This window comes from Syngnathus leptorhynchus, chromosome 8, assembly GCF_054491065.1.
Source record: "Syngnathus leptorhynchus isolate UIUO chromosome 8, UIUO_Slep, whole genome shotgun sequence".
Lineage (NCBI taxonomy): Eukaryota > Metazoa > Chordata > Actinopteri > Syngnathiformes > Syngnathidae > Syngnathus > Syngnathus leptorhynchus.
In genome coordinates, this window is record NC_141202.1 from 5,686,725 (window position 1) to 5,701,840 (window position 15,116).

Here is a 15,116-nt window from a genome sequence, read left to right on the forward strand (position 1 = left end):
TCAGATGTAATGGACTCACTGCTAGTTAAAAACTGGAGACAATCCCCAAGTGCATGGTTGTTTTTAAGATGCTGTCAAACTGTTTGGTAGGATATCTCTGGTATGCCCCCGACTGTGCTCAACTAAGCGAACACTCCGGCTTCCGAAAACACAGTGATGCACATTGACATTCGCCCACCCAGCTATGTCATGAGATTAAGCATGGACTATATTTTTTCTGCAAAGATCTCTTGTGATCCTGTTTACCAATTTCGACTCTGCACACACTATTGACAACTGCTCGCATTAGTCTCGACCTCGCTAGCCTCTAGTTTGATGGAAGTGGCTTTATCCTTTCTTTTCATTTTTCCAAGTCTGCAGCCCCTACAGAGGTTTCCACATGGGACACAACATGGAGCAAGTGATCAGAATTCGGCACTCCTCTCTTTAGAGTCAAAATGGCTTTAGGGTCTGTTTTCATTCGCTGTTTTTTGTGATAGCTTATGACCTCAATTTTTCAGCATCTCTCTAAAGAGCTTAATGTTGCATGATAGAGCTGGGTGATTTAGTCCATCAGTGATATTCCGATATTTTCATGTCACATTGCACAACTGCTTTTTTCTTTGTCGCCATATTTTTACAAAGCATAATTATCACCCTGCATAATATGCCTGAAATTTCAGCCCCTCTGTAAATACGAATCAATTAAAAAGACTGAATAAGATGCAGTTATTTGTACGTCTCATACAATAAATTTATACATACTTAATCACAAGTAACAAGTATTATATGGTCCAAATATTCACGCTTAAACTAAAATAATACTGCGCAGGCACTAACATATTGCTGTGTAACTGCATGAGATAATTTATTTCTGGTGAGGAAATGTGGAAAATGTTGTGCCCTCACAACAATATTTGAATGTTGTTTTTGCCTTTCCTCTGCATTTTAAAATATTTGCGCTGGGAAATGTGTGCACAATTGTCAGCTTGTAAAGACGGCTTGGGGAACTTGTATTGCTGCAACGAAATGGCCTGTGTGTGATTTTGAACAAATGGCTGACAGCTGAAAGAGCATCATTTGTGCCCTGTGTGCGTGTATTCAGTCCCTCTAATGACAGTTGATTGCATTATCATCCATGCCTGAGTGGCTGCTCACCCTTCTAGACGGATAGACCAACCGCCAAACCCCCAGGCCCCCCTGTGTGTGTCGTGTTTGTGTTAGTGTGTGTGTATTTGTGTCTATTTGTGTGTGACTTGATTGGAGGTGAAACTCGTTAATCCTCTAAGGCCCATACAAATTTGCCACGTCAGTAAGGCTCATGTGCACGCACATACTGTACACTTGGCCCACATATCTTTAAATATACATACACATGTTGAAAGTAATTTGTATTTTGATTTGTGCACATTCATACGGGTAATGTTAGCTCCCGTATATGTCATCATTTAATGAAATTAATTATTGTCTATCCTCTTTCTTTGTAATGATGGGTTTAAAGTCAATATGAGAGGTTGTAGGTTAATTCCTGAGCTTCATGTCAATGTCCTTGAGCAATATATTGAGCCCGCAGTTGCTCCTAATGCCACACCATCCGTAGATGAATGAGGAGAGCGTGAAAGTGCTTGAAGGTGGGAAAGCTTGATACAAGCAAATGCTCATTTACCATCCAAGAACCATTTCTATTTGAGTAAAAGTCACCAAGTCGTCTCAATGCGGAGCACTACGGTCACTCCCCCACACTGCCTTTCAATGCACCTGTCCACTGAGCCATCCTGGCATCCAGCAGTCTGGTTAGCCAATAAGGCCAGACAGGCCTTGTTAGCTCAGTCAAGTGTATCTATTCACCCCAAAGCTACCCTCTGCACCAGCATGCTGGCTCCTATAACCCTCTATGGCACTGCATCCCAAGGTCAGCATGTCCTCTCTGTGTCATGTGTGTGTTGCCTTGTGTGTGAAGATAGTAGATAAGAGGGGCCGTGCCGGGAGGCCAGCATTGAGATATGGGATGGAAAGGATGGGAGGGAACAAGACAGAAATGACAACACAAATGTGTTGGTGTGCGTGAGGCAATGTGTGTGGGATCGGGTGGAAAACTGGGTCATGATACAGTATGTGTGTGTGAAGCTCACGAGCATTGTATTGAGCCCCAGGGTGGCCGCTGTCTGCATCTTCTGTGTCTCTCGAGCATGCATTTGCATCTGTGCGCAGACACATACACACACGCACGACGAGGTTTTGGCAGTGGCCTTTACCTTTCAATGTTGTCTACCAGAGCTAAATGCTTCAAAGGGAGAGTCAGAGATACAGTGTTCTTATACTTGTGGTGTCTTCATCTCATCATGGTGGCTTTTAGTTCTTTTAAGTTGCCGCTCAGAAGATATGCTGTATTTCCATACGTGCAAAAGATGAGCATCGCATATTTAACGTCTTGCAACAAGTAAAACATGCGGTTAGGCTCCCCCAAAATGTTCTCGCTCACAGCCCCCCTGCAAAAGTAATATCTCATCAAATTTATACTAAATTCAAGCAAAACATTTTCACACTCGACAGGTTTGTTTTGGATAAAATGAACTCTGGTGCTATTTCTCAGTGTATGGTTTGTTCGATCAAGTGTGAACGCTATCATTCGAACCCCGCTGTGCGCCAAAATATTGGCCAGACAAACTCTCGGGCCGTTTGGATCTGTTCTGCTGAAATGGAAACATTACACGGACCAAAAAACACAGATTAGTGTTTCTGGAGCAGAAAGCTTAGGGAAATCAGAAATATATAGCAGTTAAGTCCGGTACAGTCGTCAGAATTGCCAGTGGTGCACAGAATTAGATTCCGTAGCTATTCTAGACATTTTGGCTGTTTAAAAATATAAATACTGCAAGCCTATATAACTAAACAGACAAATTAATGTTTTTGAGGATTGAGTTATAGTTTACGAGTGGACACCCGCTATTTGCAGGTGATAGTGACTGACAAAATCTGTGAATAATTGAAAACATAATTGTAATTGGATATAGCTTCCACAAAAAAAAAAATTGAACTAAGAGGATTATAAAGCACCGATGCCATGCATCTCGCACGTATGCAATCATGAATACATGTTACATAAACTCTAGTGGGTACGTTACTTAGCACAAACAGTCTTCACATGAGGTTTACCGATAGTATTAATTAGCATTCTAGCTTAAATAACAAAAAATAATGTGCAAACAAATAAGTGCATGAGCACTTAACACAAATGGTGATAATTTATGAAACTCACCTTTTGGCATTTACACACGTTAGGTCTTCAGGTATACAGACAAATTAGCACAGTTACAGAACATGCATTTTGCTTGCAACATTTTGGAACATCTATTCATGTTTTAATTTTGTAGTGTCATGTTTACCCAGACAGACACACACACTATATTGCCCTGCTCTAGTCCAGTCTTTGCATTTCCTTAAATCCGAGGCAACAGACTTCAACTCACTGTAACCCCGAACGCTGGATGGTGATAGTGTTGATGGAAGAAATTCTATACTAATGCACTATATAGGTTCTTGGCCCTATTGAAGCCACAAAGAAAAAAAAAATTGTAAACAACTTTGTAAAGTAGGTCTACATGTCTGCAAGGAAGCGAACGAATTGAGTAGGCACACAAACCTGGGTTATAGTACATTATATGGATAATTGAGAGTGGCGATTAAAGAAGTCTGTATCAAAGGGTCTCATACTCTTTCTAACATCACTATACAAGATCTGACTTCTATCGACTTCCCTGGACTGTCTAAAAACCCAAGAAGGTTGTATAGAAAAATCCCCATGGGAACTGCATTGTGCTCATAAGCGGCATCATTCTATTGTTGCACACTTCAGACAAGACCGTTTGGTGTGCTGAAGTCTTAGAACATGTTTTGACACAACATAGAATACTTTCTTAGTTACTTTTAGAAAAAAAAACAGATTCTATTTTACCGATCGCAACAGCTGTCTACTTAATGAGAGCAAATCACTCAGTTTACACTTCCTGTTTGTATGTTGTGCACATTCGCATACTTGGGGTTTTGGGAAATTATCTTATTGCCAGTTTGCTCGATGTGTTTTTGGTGTGTGCATCGGTGCTCTCTGACACTGCAGCTGAGCCTCATCTCTACCTCTGCGGGGGGCTTCACACACCTGTGGGTAAATCAATAACAGACTTACTACAGCACAGAATGCACAAGTCCTTTTTTCGTTTTTCTTGCCTCGTATTTGGATGGTAACTACTTGTACACATGCTCACTAGTGGCTTAGTGTTGTTTACATATTTGTTACAGTTATTTTGCTCTCTGTATGAATGCACTTACTTTTAACCCCAGCTTTTTGTCCACCAATCTGTATGTTGCTTTCACAAAATCACCCCTAACACTGACCCTTTCTCCTAATTTCCATAGTGAATGTGTGATTGAAATGTGTTGTGACCTTGGGTACATGGTGCACACACACACACACACACAGACACACACACACACACACACACACACACACACACACACACACACACACACACACACACTGAGACACATAAACGCACACAGGTCACATATCTGAATAACACACAGACGTACACTGTATGAATAACTTGCATACAAACACAGAGTCAAAGCACATGGGCACACCGGGAAAGGTCGTCTTATTTTCACGGCGTGGGTTCAACTGCAATCTCTCTTTTACTGAAATACTCAATTTCTTTGAGGGGGTCAGCTGTTGGGGTCAGATGTAATATTTCCCATATATTAGAGACAGTATAAATCATAGAGTTCATCTGTGGGTCCAAATGGAATTAAGTTGTGATTTATGTTATTGTCGTGTATATACACAGGCAGCAAGTCTAACTCTTGAGTGCTCACCGATACCAGTACTATATATGACTGATACCACTAGTACTTGTGATACATAAAATATTTAATGTTTTGATCTTTTGTAGATGTCTGGTAAAAGGGAGAACAGTCACTCTACAAAACATAATTTATCATTACAATACACAGACAACTCACTCTGGATTGTAATAAATTAATCATACTAAATAAAACCGATAGCTGTCTAAATCGTAGTAAACCGAAGACCAGAAATAATACAGGTTTAATAATGTAGTTTCATATCAGCTCATACTACCTCCAGGTCCTCTTTGTTCAATAATTCTCAACCAAGTTTTTGAAGTACAGACATGCTCACAAATTTCAGGATGCTTGTCTTAACCCTCAGGGGGTTTCTTCATCAGATAAGTCAACAGTTTTTTGCGTACATCTGCAGTAACAACATTTCACATAATTGCCTGATGGCCATGATATGCAAAAACTGAGCAAATCACTCCTTTGCCATTGGCTACACCCCTGTACCTATGCAAATGTTATGCAAATGCAACTTTCCAGGGATTTCCTAATCACAGCGTTTCATAGAGTTGTTGAAGGATAAGCATACTTACATGCTGAGTCATTGCAAGTAACTTTGCCACATTGATCAAGAAAACTGAATGGCAAACTTTGGAACTCATGATTGGCTGTTATTGTGTCTGTTGTCAAAGCATGTAATGATGTAGGAGCTGTACCTAGCCTGGTTTCATTTCTGTTGTTTATCTATTTTCAATCTTGCATGAACTCACAACAAATGAGATACCAACAAATCAGTGACTTCTGCTGTTGCCTTTGCAAAGCCAGTTCAGATATGCATTATCACGAATTTACACGACATTCAGTCGGCCTTCCGCAGTAGAGGCTCTGCCGAAACCCTGAGACCGACTCAGCGAACTCCTAGGGTTCGATCGAACCCAGGTTAAGAACCACTGATTTAGATAGAAGTGTCTTCCTTAATGCTTGAGTTTCAGTTGATCTGGAAACAAAAGGAAAATATTGGGGAAAAAAAACTTTCATAAAAATAGTGGGAAGTCACACATCCAAGGCCTTACCTTTCTCCATAGACTACAATGGCACAGGACCAAAGTGTCTTCATAATGTGGAATGTCTATTTTTTAAAAATATTTCGTCATAAATAGCAGACTAAATAATGTGTGAACAATGAAATCTTGTTGTTGTTTTTTCAGATGACTCAGCCGAAGCTGATTTGTGGCTTCTGAACAGCTGCACTGTCAAAAATCCTGCAGAAGACCACTTCAGAAACTCAATCAAGTACTGAATTCCCTATTAATTTTCTCACCAACCTTTTTCATATTAAACTTTTTAATTACCGCTACTTGTAAATTTTGGTCTACAATCAGCCCACCTGGCCGTAACATTTGTCAGAACTGTTAAACGGCTATTTCAATGCACATTACACACACATGAGCGGAAAATTAGGGAAAGGGATGTACATTTGCATAAACGCCGTCAAATTAAGCTAGAAACTGTTTTGCATTTTGATTAATTTTCCTTCATCGGGGGCACACCCACACCCAGCGGATGTGCTTGTTGTGCCGTGAGAGCAAACAATGATTCACTGGGTTTGTAACGATTTTGGAATTAAATTGTTTTTAGCCCTCCCAGAAAAATCAACACGTGTAAAGTGAGTGTAGGTATAATTAAGTACATTATTGCATAAATCATGTTTTTTTTTTACACAGAACGATGATTGTCGATTTGGACCTTTTGTGTAAAATGTTTATACGCTGGAAATTCAGAGCCAGCCTTTTTATAATGAGTAAAACGCTGCTAAACGTTTCTTGGTTACAGGTTTGAATATTGGTGACTCAATCTCTTTCTGAGAAAAACAGCTAACGAGTTTAAGCTTTTCTCTTTAGTGTTCTCAATTAAATATAGGCAGAAAAAGGTTTGCAAATCATTGGATTCTATTTTTTTCAAGGGGGGGTTGTAGAACATGCATTCTTTTAGATTTGTGTTTGTTTGTCTAGGAATCTAAAAGAATAAGTCACGTTTTTTTTTTTTTTTCATTTTTTTTACCATTGACGTTAGAAGCACAGACACAGAAAGAAAGTATGTGTCTGCCTTTTATTTCAGCACTTGAAGCTTGCAGGAGGTACAGTATCAGAGTCCCCCCCCCCCCCCCCTCATTCCCTTAATCTTTTCATGACTGTAAGAAATAATATGCAAGATGACAGATCCCCTTGCACTGCATTGCACTCAGTCACACTTTTGACCACTATGCGTGCGTGCGCCTCCTGGTACGAAAACCATGAGATCTTAACTCGCACAAACAAAGATTTGTCCAGTTTCAAGATTAATGTCCTCTTTTTTCTGATTATTTTTTTAACAAGAGTGTTTGATGTTTTTGTTACAAGTTTAAATCCTGCAGTCAAGCCGGTTGATCCTTGTTTGAGATTAAAGGTAAAATTGAGCTGCATGCATGCATTTGTAAGCATTCACCTACAGTCAAAAGTCAAAGTCCGCTTTATTGTCAATGTCATCTAATAGAATAAACTATTTCTTGAGATCCCTCAATGATGGTTAATTAAATCGCATCGAACGGTACCTTTCTGAATCATATTCATATTGAATCATGAGATTGCTATAGATTTCCATGCATAGTGCTGGATATATTTTCAGGGATTTTAGTGAAAACTCAAAGGGATTTCAGACCCCTCTGTTATGGTTAAGAGAGGCATTTTTATTACTTCTGGAGAATTGGGCCACAGCAGTCTTCTGTGCCAAGTATGGATGTGAATGATTTGGAGGGTGAGTCTTGGAGAGAATGTGAGCAGATGGGGATATGACTTGTGTACGTTGTTCATCCATCAATCCACTGTATATTCCGCTTACTCTGTGTGCTTTCTGTGCGAGCTGGCTCCCATCCCAGCTCCCATTAGGCAAAAGGCACGGTACAGACCGAATAGACACCTTGTTAATTACAAACTAATTCACACCAGGGGAAATTTAAAAGCGGCAAGGAGCTTAACATGCATGGATTTCTCCAAACCCCAATTCCAATGAATTTAGAACAAAGTGTAAAATGTCACAAAAAAAAACAACATATAAAATACCTTTCAATCATCAGATTTTGAACAACTCCCTGAGTAATTAGTTCAAGAGTTTAAGAACATTTCTCTACATCCAATTGCACTAAAATTATTGATACTGGTTGAATGAGATTCAAACCCGGATTGCCTGGCTGTAAGGTTGACGCACTAACCACAAACTCACCATGCTGCCACTTAAATGAAATATTTAAATGTTCAACCATATTGTAGGTGTCATCTAATTTTTTATTGATCAAAATCATACCCAAATGCACGCCACTACTTTCCCCTTAAGTACTCACTTTGTTGTATAAACTGGTAATCTAGCAATTGAGGATTACTAACAAGTCCATTAGGAAAGATAATGGGATGTTTGTATGCATGTTTTATAATGCTAAAATTAATAGTTTATTTGATGTCAAACACCTTTCATATCATTGACTCTGACTGAGTTACGGAAGCTGTTGCTCACCGGCATGTAATTAAACAGCTCTGTTTGTGTGTGGATTTATGTATTTTTTTTTTTTGCATGTTGAATTTTTCACTTGGCTGTCTCCACAGTAATTTTTATGATCAAGAGAATGTTTGCTTAATGAATTAGTACCAAATTCAGAGTTCTGTACATCAGTTTTTAAAATACACCAATCCCCTGTTATATTGAAATTCATTTCATTATCATTTTAATATTCATGAAGCAACCATGAGAGAGTGAAGGGGGGGGGCATTCCTTTTAATTGAAAAGGGACACACAACACACAAAATGAACCTTTGGAATGTGTCCAAATTGTATATGCTTTGCTTATATTGTGTATTTAGCCAGATGTTTGCTCTGGTGCTGCAAGTAATTACTATGGCCTCTAGAAATGCTTTCTTGGCAACGTTGCTTTCGCAGACATCAAACTTTAAACTCTTTTTGCCCTCAGTTGTTAAATATGTTGCTGGACAAAGTTTCTTTGTACATGAACCCTATTACTTTTGACAATTTGGGCTTTTTAAAATGATTTCCGAACATGAATTTACCTTGTATTATTTTGCTTACTTAAATGATATTTTTTACACATTGTGCACAGCTAATGTCTTCTACAGAAATATAAAAAAAAAAAAGTAATGACAACACCATTTGACATTCATCAAGTTAATTTAATTCATTTGAACTTAAATGACACCATAAACAAATTTCAAATCTATCATTGTTTCTTTTTGATCAGGTCAATATGAAATATTTTATCAATGATGTGGTCTTAAAATGTTTCTCTCCTAACCGGAGTCTGCATCCTTCTCAAACATTTTAAAATGATAACCGGTATCACATTGGTGTAAAAATATTATGTAACGACCAAAAGAGCTATTTGAAGATCTATTTTCAAATAGTGACTAATGTTATTGAAACATTTATACTTTGCATAGTTTAAAGCAATCATTTTTTTCTTCTTAATTTCCTGATTTAATTACCCAGTCAAAGAGCATGCATGCCATTTTTGCTTCATAGAATTAAGGGTGGTGAATATGCATCATAGAGCTCTTAGCCACTTCTGCTCATTAGTAAATTGCCCACTGATGTTGGGCACACAGTCAAAGCAACCGGGCGATTGTCAGGGCAGTAGGATGAGCGAGCCTACTGTATGTATTCTGCAGTGACAGTCAAGTATAAATTTCAGATGTACAATTGTACAGGTTTTATTAGGTTATATTATTTGTTGAAAACGTTTTGGTACATTGTGGTGAGGTACAATTAATTGATTGATTGATTTCTTTACAAGAAAGACATTGTGTGAGGCCGTTAACGTGTCATGTTATAAACAGTTTGAAATCCGGAGTGACCTTTATATTTTTTTACTCTTTTACTCAGGGCAGTTTTTTTAAGTCTGTGTTCACTGATTCCCATGGAGAAGACATACATTTGTCGTTGACTAGACACAAACGCTTGCGCGCACGTACGCACACTCACAAAAATGATGCTTAGGGGCTGGTTTTGGTACAACTCAGGGATTGGCATTAAATCTGTCAGTTCTGGAGGGCATTAGCCTACATTTCAGGGTAGACACAAACAAAACTCCCCACAGAGAAAGAGCAAGATGGGCAGATCATTGATGGGATGTAAAAAGTGTATTTCTGAGTTCCGATACCAATGTGCTGGCCTCAGGATAGGTCAAGGGCAATGCAATAGAATCTGACTTCATTTTTATTTTAGTTAATCTTGTCTGTTTTGTTGTACCTTTTCTTTGGTTGTGTCATTTTTAAACATAATAATAACAATCAATCAGTAAACCACACTGTCAATGACATGAGTGGGCACAACAAGCATTCTTCTCAATTGTGACCAAAATCAGCCATGTCAGATTTCTGATTTATATGTTGTAAAGACCTTGCAACCTGGAGGCTTGGTTCCTTGAACATCACAAATGGGCAGCGGCGTTTACTGAGTATACTACGTTCTCTTTTTCAAATCTGGGAAAGTAGTAGATAAGCAAAGCAGACATCAGAAGGGATGACGCCAATGTGATGGAAGGCTAATAATGTTGAAATCCCTTTTCCTAATGGACTTGACTTTTATCAGGTCCATTGGCTTTGAATGGCCAGGTATTAGTTCCTCTCATTTTCCGGAGGCACTGAAAAGTTTTACAGACTTTCTGCGATGGAATGTCAAGTCAGAGGACGTTCAGTTTATTAACAGTCATACTATACCAATTTGGTTCTCTTTCAGTTTTAACTTATAACTTTAGGAAGGGTACAGGAATTATCCACCCTCAAAAGCATCAGATTTAATATTCCTTGGTGATCAACATGTTTTCATCTTATCCCCCCCCCCCTGCATTTTTATCACACTTATATTTCAAATGTGTTGAATTCAAAACACAAGTGTTTCAATGTTTTCGTTCATCAAACCAACTTGAATATCCACAAAAACAAACCATTTGGGCTTCAGCAATCCAACAGTTTGATATTTGGATGTCTTTTTTTCAATGCTATCGAATAAACAAATATTCAGATTAATATTGTTGAACAATTGTTCAAAAGCGAGTATGAGACACAGTGACATCAGAATCACATGAGCCACTTTTCCGGCTAAAACAGCACATTTGACGAACCCTGGATCCTTAAAAGATGATCCAAAATGCAAACCGGTGTTCAGCTTTAAGCATCACAATTGTCCGAATCAGGACCCAACAGAGAGTCGCGATCCATTTCGGGTGGGTTGCGGACAGCTTTTAAAAAAGCATGCAGTTGTTTGATGTTTCTGCTTGAGTACAAAGACGTAACAAGTTCCACGTTGAACGTAATTAAGTAAGCGACAGGAGGTATAGTTTATTCACTATAATTTACACCGTGAGCAAATAAAGTGCAGCTCAGCCTCTGGCTAGCAGAAGTTATAATGAGTGATAGGTAACACCTTTGGAAAACATATCATACGCATGCAGTGCCAGAGGCTATTTTTAAACAAAATATGTTCTCCATTGATCTTAACGTTCGTAAATGTTGGTGGTGACGATGTAACAATAAGGGAAATGTGGATCCAAGGGTGGCAACAGATGAAAATCTAAACCATCCAGGCAGTTATTAAACCTGGACTTTGACATATTTTTTGTTAACATTTAATATTTTGTTAAAAAAAATTGATAATATAAGCCACATTTGGGGTGAAATATGAATTACCTTACATTTTAAGATGTCAAATGCACTGCCAGAAATCTTAGTCTGTTTCCAAATTAAGGGACGTCATATCCCACACAAACTGGTACAGTACCGCGTCCATGTGTTTTTGTGTTATGCTTAGCATGTGTGTGTGTGTGTGTGTGTGTGTGTGTACATGAATATTTGGTGAAATGAATGGCTGCATAATCACAGCCTGTCACGTTGTGGCTGTGGCTTTTATAAGGCTTTTCAAAACAGCAGTCACAAACAACTACAGGCTTTTATCCATTCAGTCTCAGATGGACGGTTGCTTTTAAGACACCCCACAGGGTTCCAGCCTTTTTTCATCTGAATCTCAATTGTGGGTTGAAGCCCTTAGAGCCCAAGTTACTGGTAATATAGGATTGGAGATAAAAAGGAGACCTTTCACCCTGGTGTATTGCAAAAGTCTGAGTACATTTGAATACCGTCAGATTTTGCATTTTGTCTAGGGATTGAGTTGGAGTTTAGTTTCGGTGCTGTATATTGAATGGCTCAGTGAGCATATCATCCATTTTAGTTTTGAAAGGAACATGACAAAGATAAGAGAACTTTTTTTTTTTGAAACAATGACTTTTTAAACTAGGCCAAGCATTTGATGTTGTATTATCCCCAATATTTTTCAACATTGTATTTTGAAGGTTAAAACCATATGGCTCCTAAAGAAGAATAAGTAAAGAAAAATGGAGGGAAAGTCGATATTTTTTTCATTTATTCTGCCTTCTCCCTTTTGGATAGGACAGGATGAGAAGTGTCTCATGCTAATAACTTTCTCTCCTTCTGCAGAGGGAGTCTCAATGTTGCATCAGCTTTTAAGATACTTGGCACATGTTTTTTTCTTCTTAATAACATAATAAAAGGCAATTTTAAAAGACAATCTTAATAAAAGATAATTTCTATGAAATACCTTTAGACATCCTAAAATTATATTTCAAGTATTGTGATATTATAATATAATGTATAATATGTGGCATTGAATGTTTTTTCAAAACAAAACCGATTTATGTAAAGAAAGACTCACATTTAAAATAGTAGAATGAGTTTCCATGTTAATCTCTGATCGTCACCATATAAAAGTTACTTACTTACTTTTGTAGAACATTTCAAATCTAAAAATTGCTTATATATAGCTAACAGTGATATTTATGGCCACTAGCCACTCAACATGTTAAAAACTATAGCATTTGACTACCTGGAAATATCAATTTCTAAGAATCTACATCTCTATCATCTCCGTCAATGTCAACTGTTGACACAGTAGTTCAATATTTAATGAAAAATAAGTTTAGTCCAACATAAAAAACATTTATTTAATAATTACCTATTTAATTGGATGATCTACTCTCTCCTTTAACTCTGATGAAAACTTGAACTCTTTGATGAAAACATTCGCGCTATAGTACTTTTACAACTTTCCACTCTTTCTCTATTTACTATTACCATCATTTCTGAATTCTCCAGCTCTCTCTCTCTCTCTGACCAGCTACAACATACTGTGTGTGGGTGTTCATAATAAACCAGCTGTCAGTGAAAATGGAGGTCATTTTTCTTGCAATTAAGTTGATTTTTACTTTGCCAAACGGTTTTCTTTGCCAGACGTTTTTTGATATAACCAGCTGTTACGTGAGATTCTTTAATTTTCTCTCCTTCGTAAATGGAAATGGATTTTTTTTTAATGCAAAAAGGATTAGTACTGTTATCGGAGGAAGCACAAGCATGATTCAGGAAATTAAGCGGCTGTGAGGTTTTCGTCAAGCTCACAGAAAAAAAATCTTAGAAATGGAATAGTGATGTAACAGAATACATACAGATAGGTGCATACTACGATGACATCAACCGAAGCGTCAAATTCCTGACATTGTGAGGGTGGTATGTAAATAATTCTCACCATTGTCACTCCAGGGACCCAACTATTAATATACAAGAAATAAAAAAGAAGTTTGTGCAAGCTGCTTAATTTGGTGAAACATGCATTAAGCGTGACAGCAATAACATATTCTCTTGCAAAGCTGTTAACGATCAAGATTTTAGAAGAGTCAATTTTGATGTTTCAGGATCTCCAGCTTTTTCCTTCAGGTCATTTTTCTCTCAGCTGGTGATGACAGATGAGCACTAGGTCACACCATTACAGCTCTTTGTCTCTCATTCTCTCACGCACTTATTGGCGCTCTACTTTTTCACCTTCACTCGCTTAGGTGATTTTACTTTTACACACCCTTTACTCGAAATTGGTCACATTATCTGTGAGTTGTCTTTTGTCTTGGGTTTCTTTGTTGAAAGCCTTAAGATACAGTGGATATAAAAATGCTGAAAGATGAAATTCCCCTTCATCTTCAGCTGTGTTGCAAAAGCTTAAGGCTAACACTGACTGGTATTTAGAATGGTTCATAAATCTCTCCACCTTGGCAACATGGGTATCATGAAAAACACAATTTGAAGATGATACCACACAGATGGGTGACAGGTGGTTTTCACAGATTCTCAATGGTATAAATCGATTCCACCTCTGACCCAGACACCTTAGCCGTCTTGCATGGTGAAATAAATAGCAAAAGAACAGTGACTCTTCACCTTTTTGTGAGAAATTCCCGACAAATGCAACTACTAGACAAAAAATTTCATGCTTGACCATTTTTGGCACTAGCTGTGTCAGACAGCTATCAGTCACATAACTAATGCTATCGACTAATCAAGATCTAGTAGTACCGTACAGTAACTGTGCTTTGATGAGCCCCAAAATAGAAACATGCAACATCACTATCCTCCTGTTAAAGAGCTTAAAAAATCATATAGTGATGTTCTTAACTTTTATGACCATGACTGAATCGATTAAAAATATTTATATAGTAATAAATACAAAATTATATGCTGCGTAAACCCACAGCAATAAAACAATAAATGAACAAATAACTAACTCAATAAAATAAGTTGGGATTCCACTCCACTTATCATGTTTAAATCTTTTGATATTTTAATTTTAGAAGTAAATTGAAAATTATGTCTCACAAATGTCTCAAAATAAGGTAAAAAAAAAAAAAAGACTGATTAATTGGTGCCTTGACAATGACGATAAGTGCAAGGAAATGTCATTGCGTGAGATGTAGTTGATCTGGCAGCTGGCATATGGATAAAACCACATTGACTACGCGTACACACAAACACACACACAAGCACACAGCACCTGCCTCTCCACCTTGCTTGTTCTTTTGATTTTGATGAAAGTGCTTCAGTGACGTGAACGATACGAAAAACAACAATGCGGCGTGCAGAGAAGAATCTGTTTTCACCATTGTTTTTCTCACATTTTTCAGAATAAAGTAGTAAAGGTGGTCATTATGTACTTAAGCCGTGTTTTGTGTGAGAAGGTATGAGAGACACCACTGACTCAGGTAGCAGGTGTGTATACGTAACAGCCAGCATAGCAGCTGCTGTGTTCCTATCAAGTATCTTTATATAAACACAGAGTGCTATGAGACTCAACCAAACTGATGCTGAAACCTGATCAACCAGGATCTGTTCACTAACGGACAAAGACAGTGT

The 15,116-nt window shown here is 37.9% G+C and overlaps 1 protein-coding gene across 3 annotated transcripts in view; it reads left to right on the forward strand.

Moving 5' to 3' along the window:
• Positions 1–15,116, forward strand: part of cdkal1 (CDK5 regulatory subunit associated protein 1-like 1) — a 127,399-nt gene that overhangs the window by 14,495 nt on the left and 97,788 nt on the right. For all 3 annotated transcript variants that reach the window (XM_085919163.1, XM_085919164.1, XM_085919162.1), the window contains one exon: positions 6,039–6,123. In XM_085919163.1, coding sequence (XP_085775289.1) covers positions 6,039–6,123 — 85 coding nt within the window. The remainder of the gene's footprint in view (positions 1–6,038; positions 6,124–15,116) is intronic.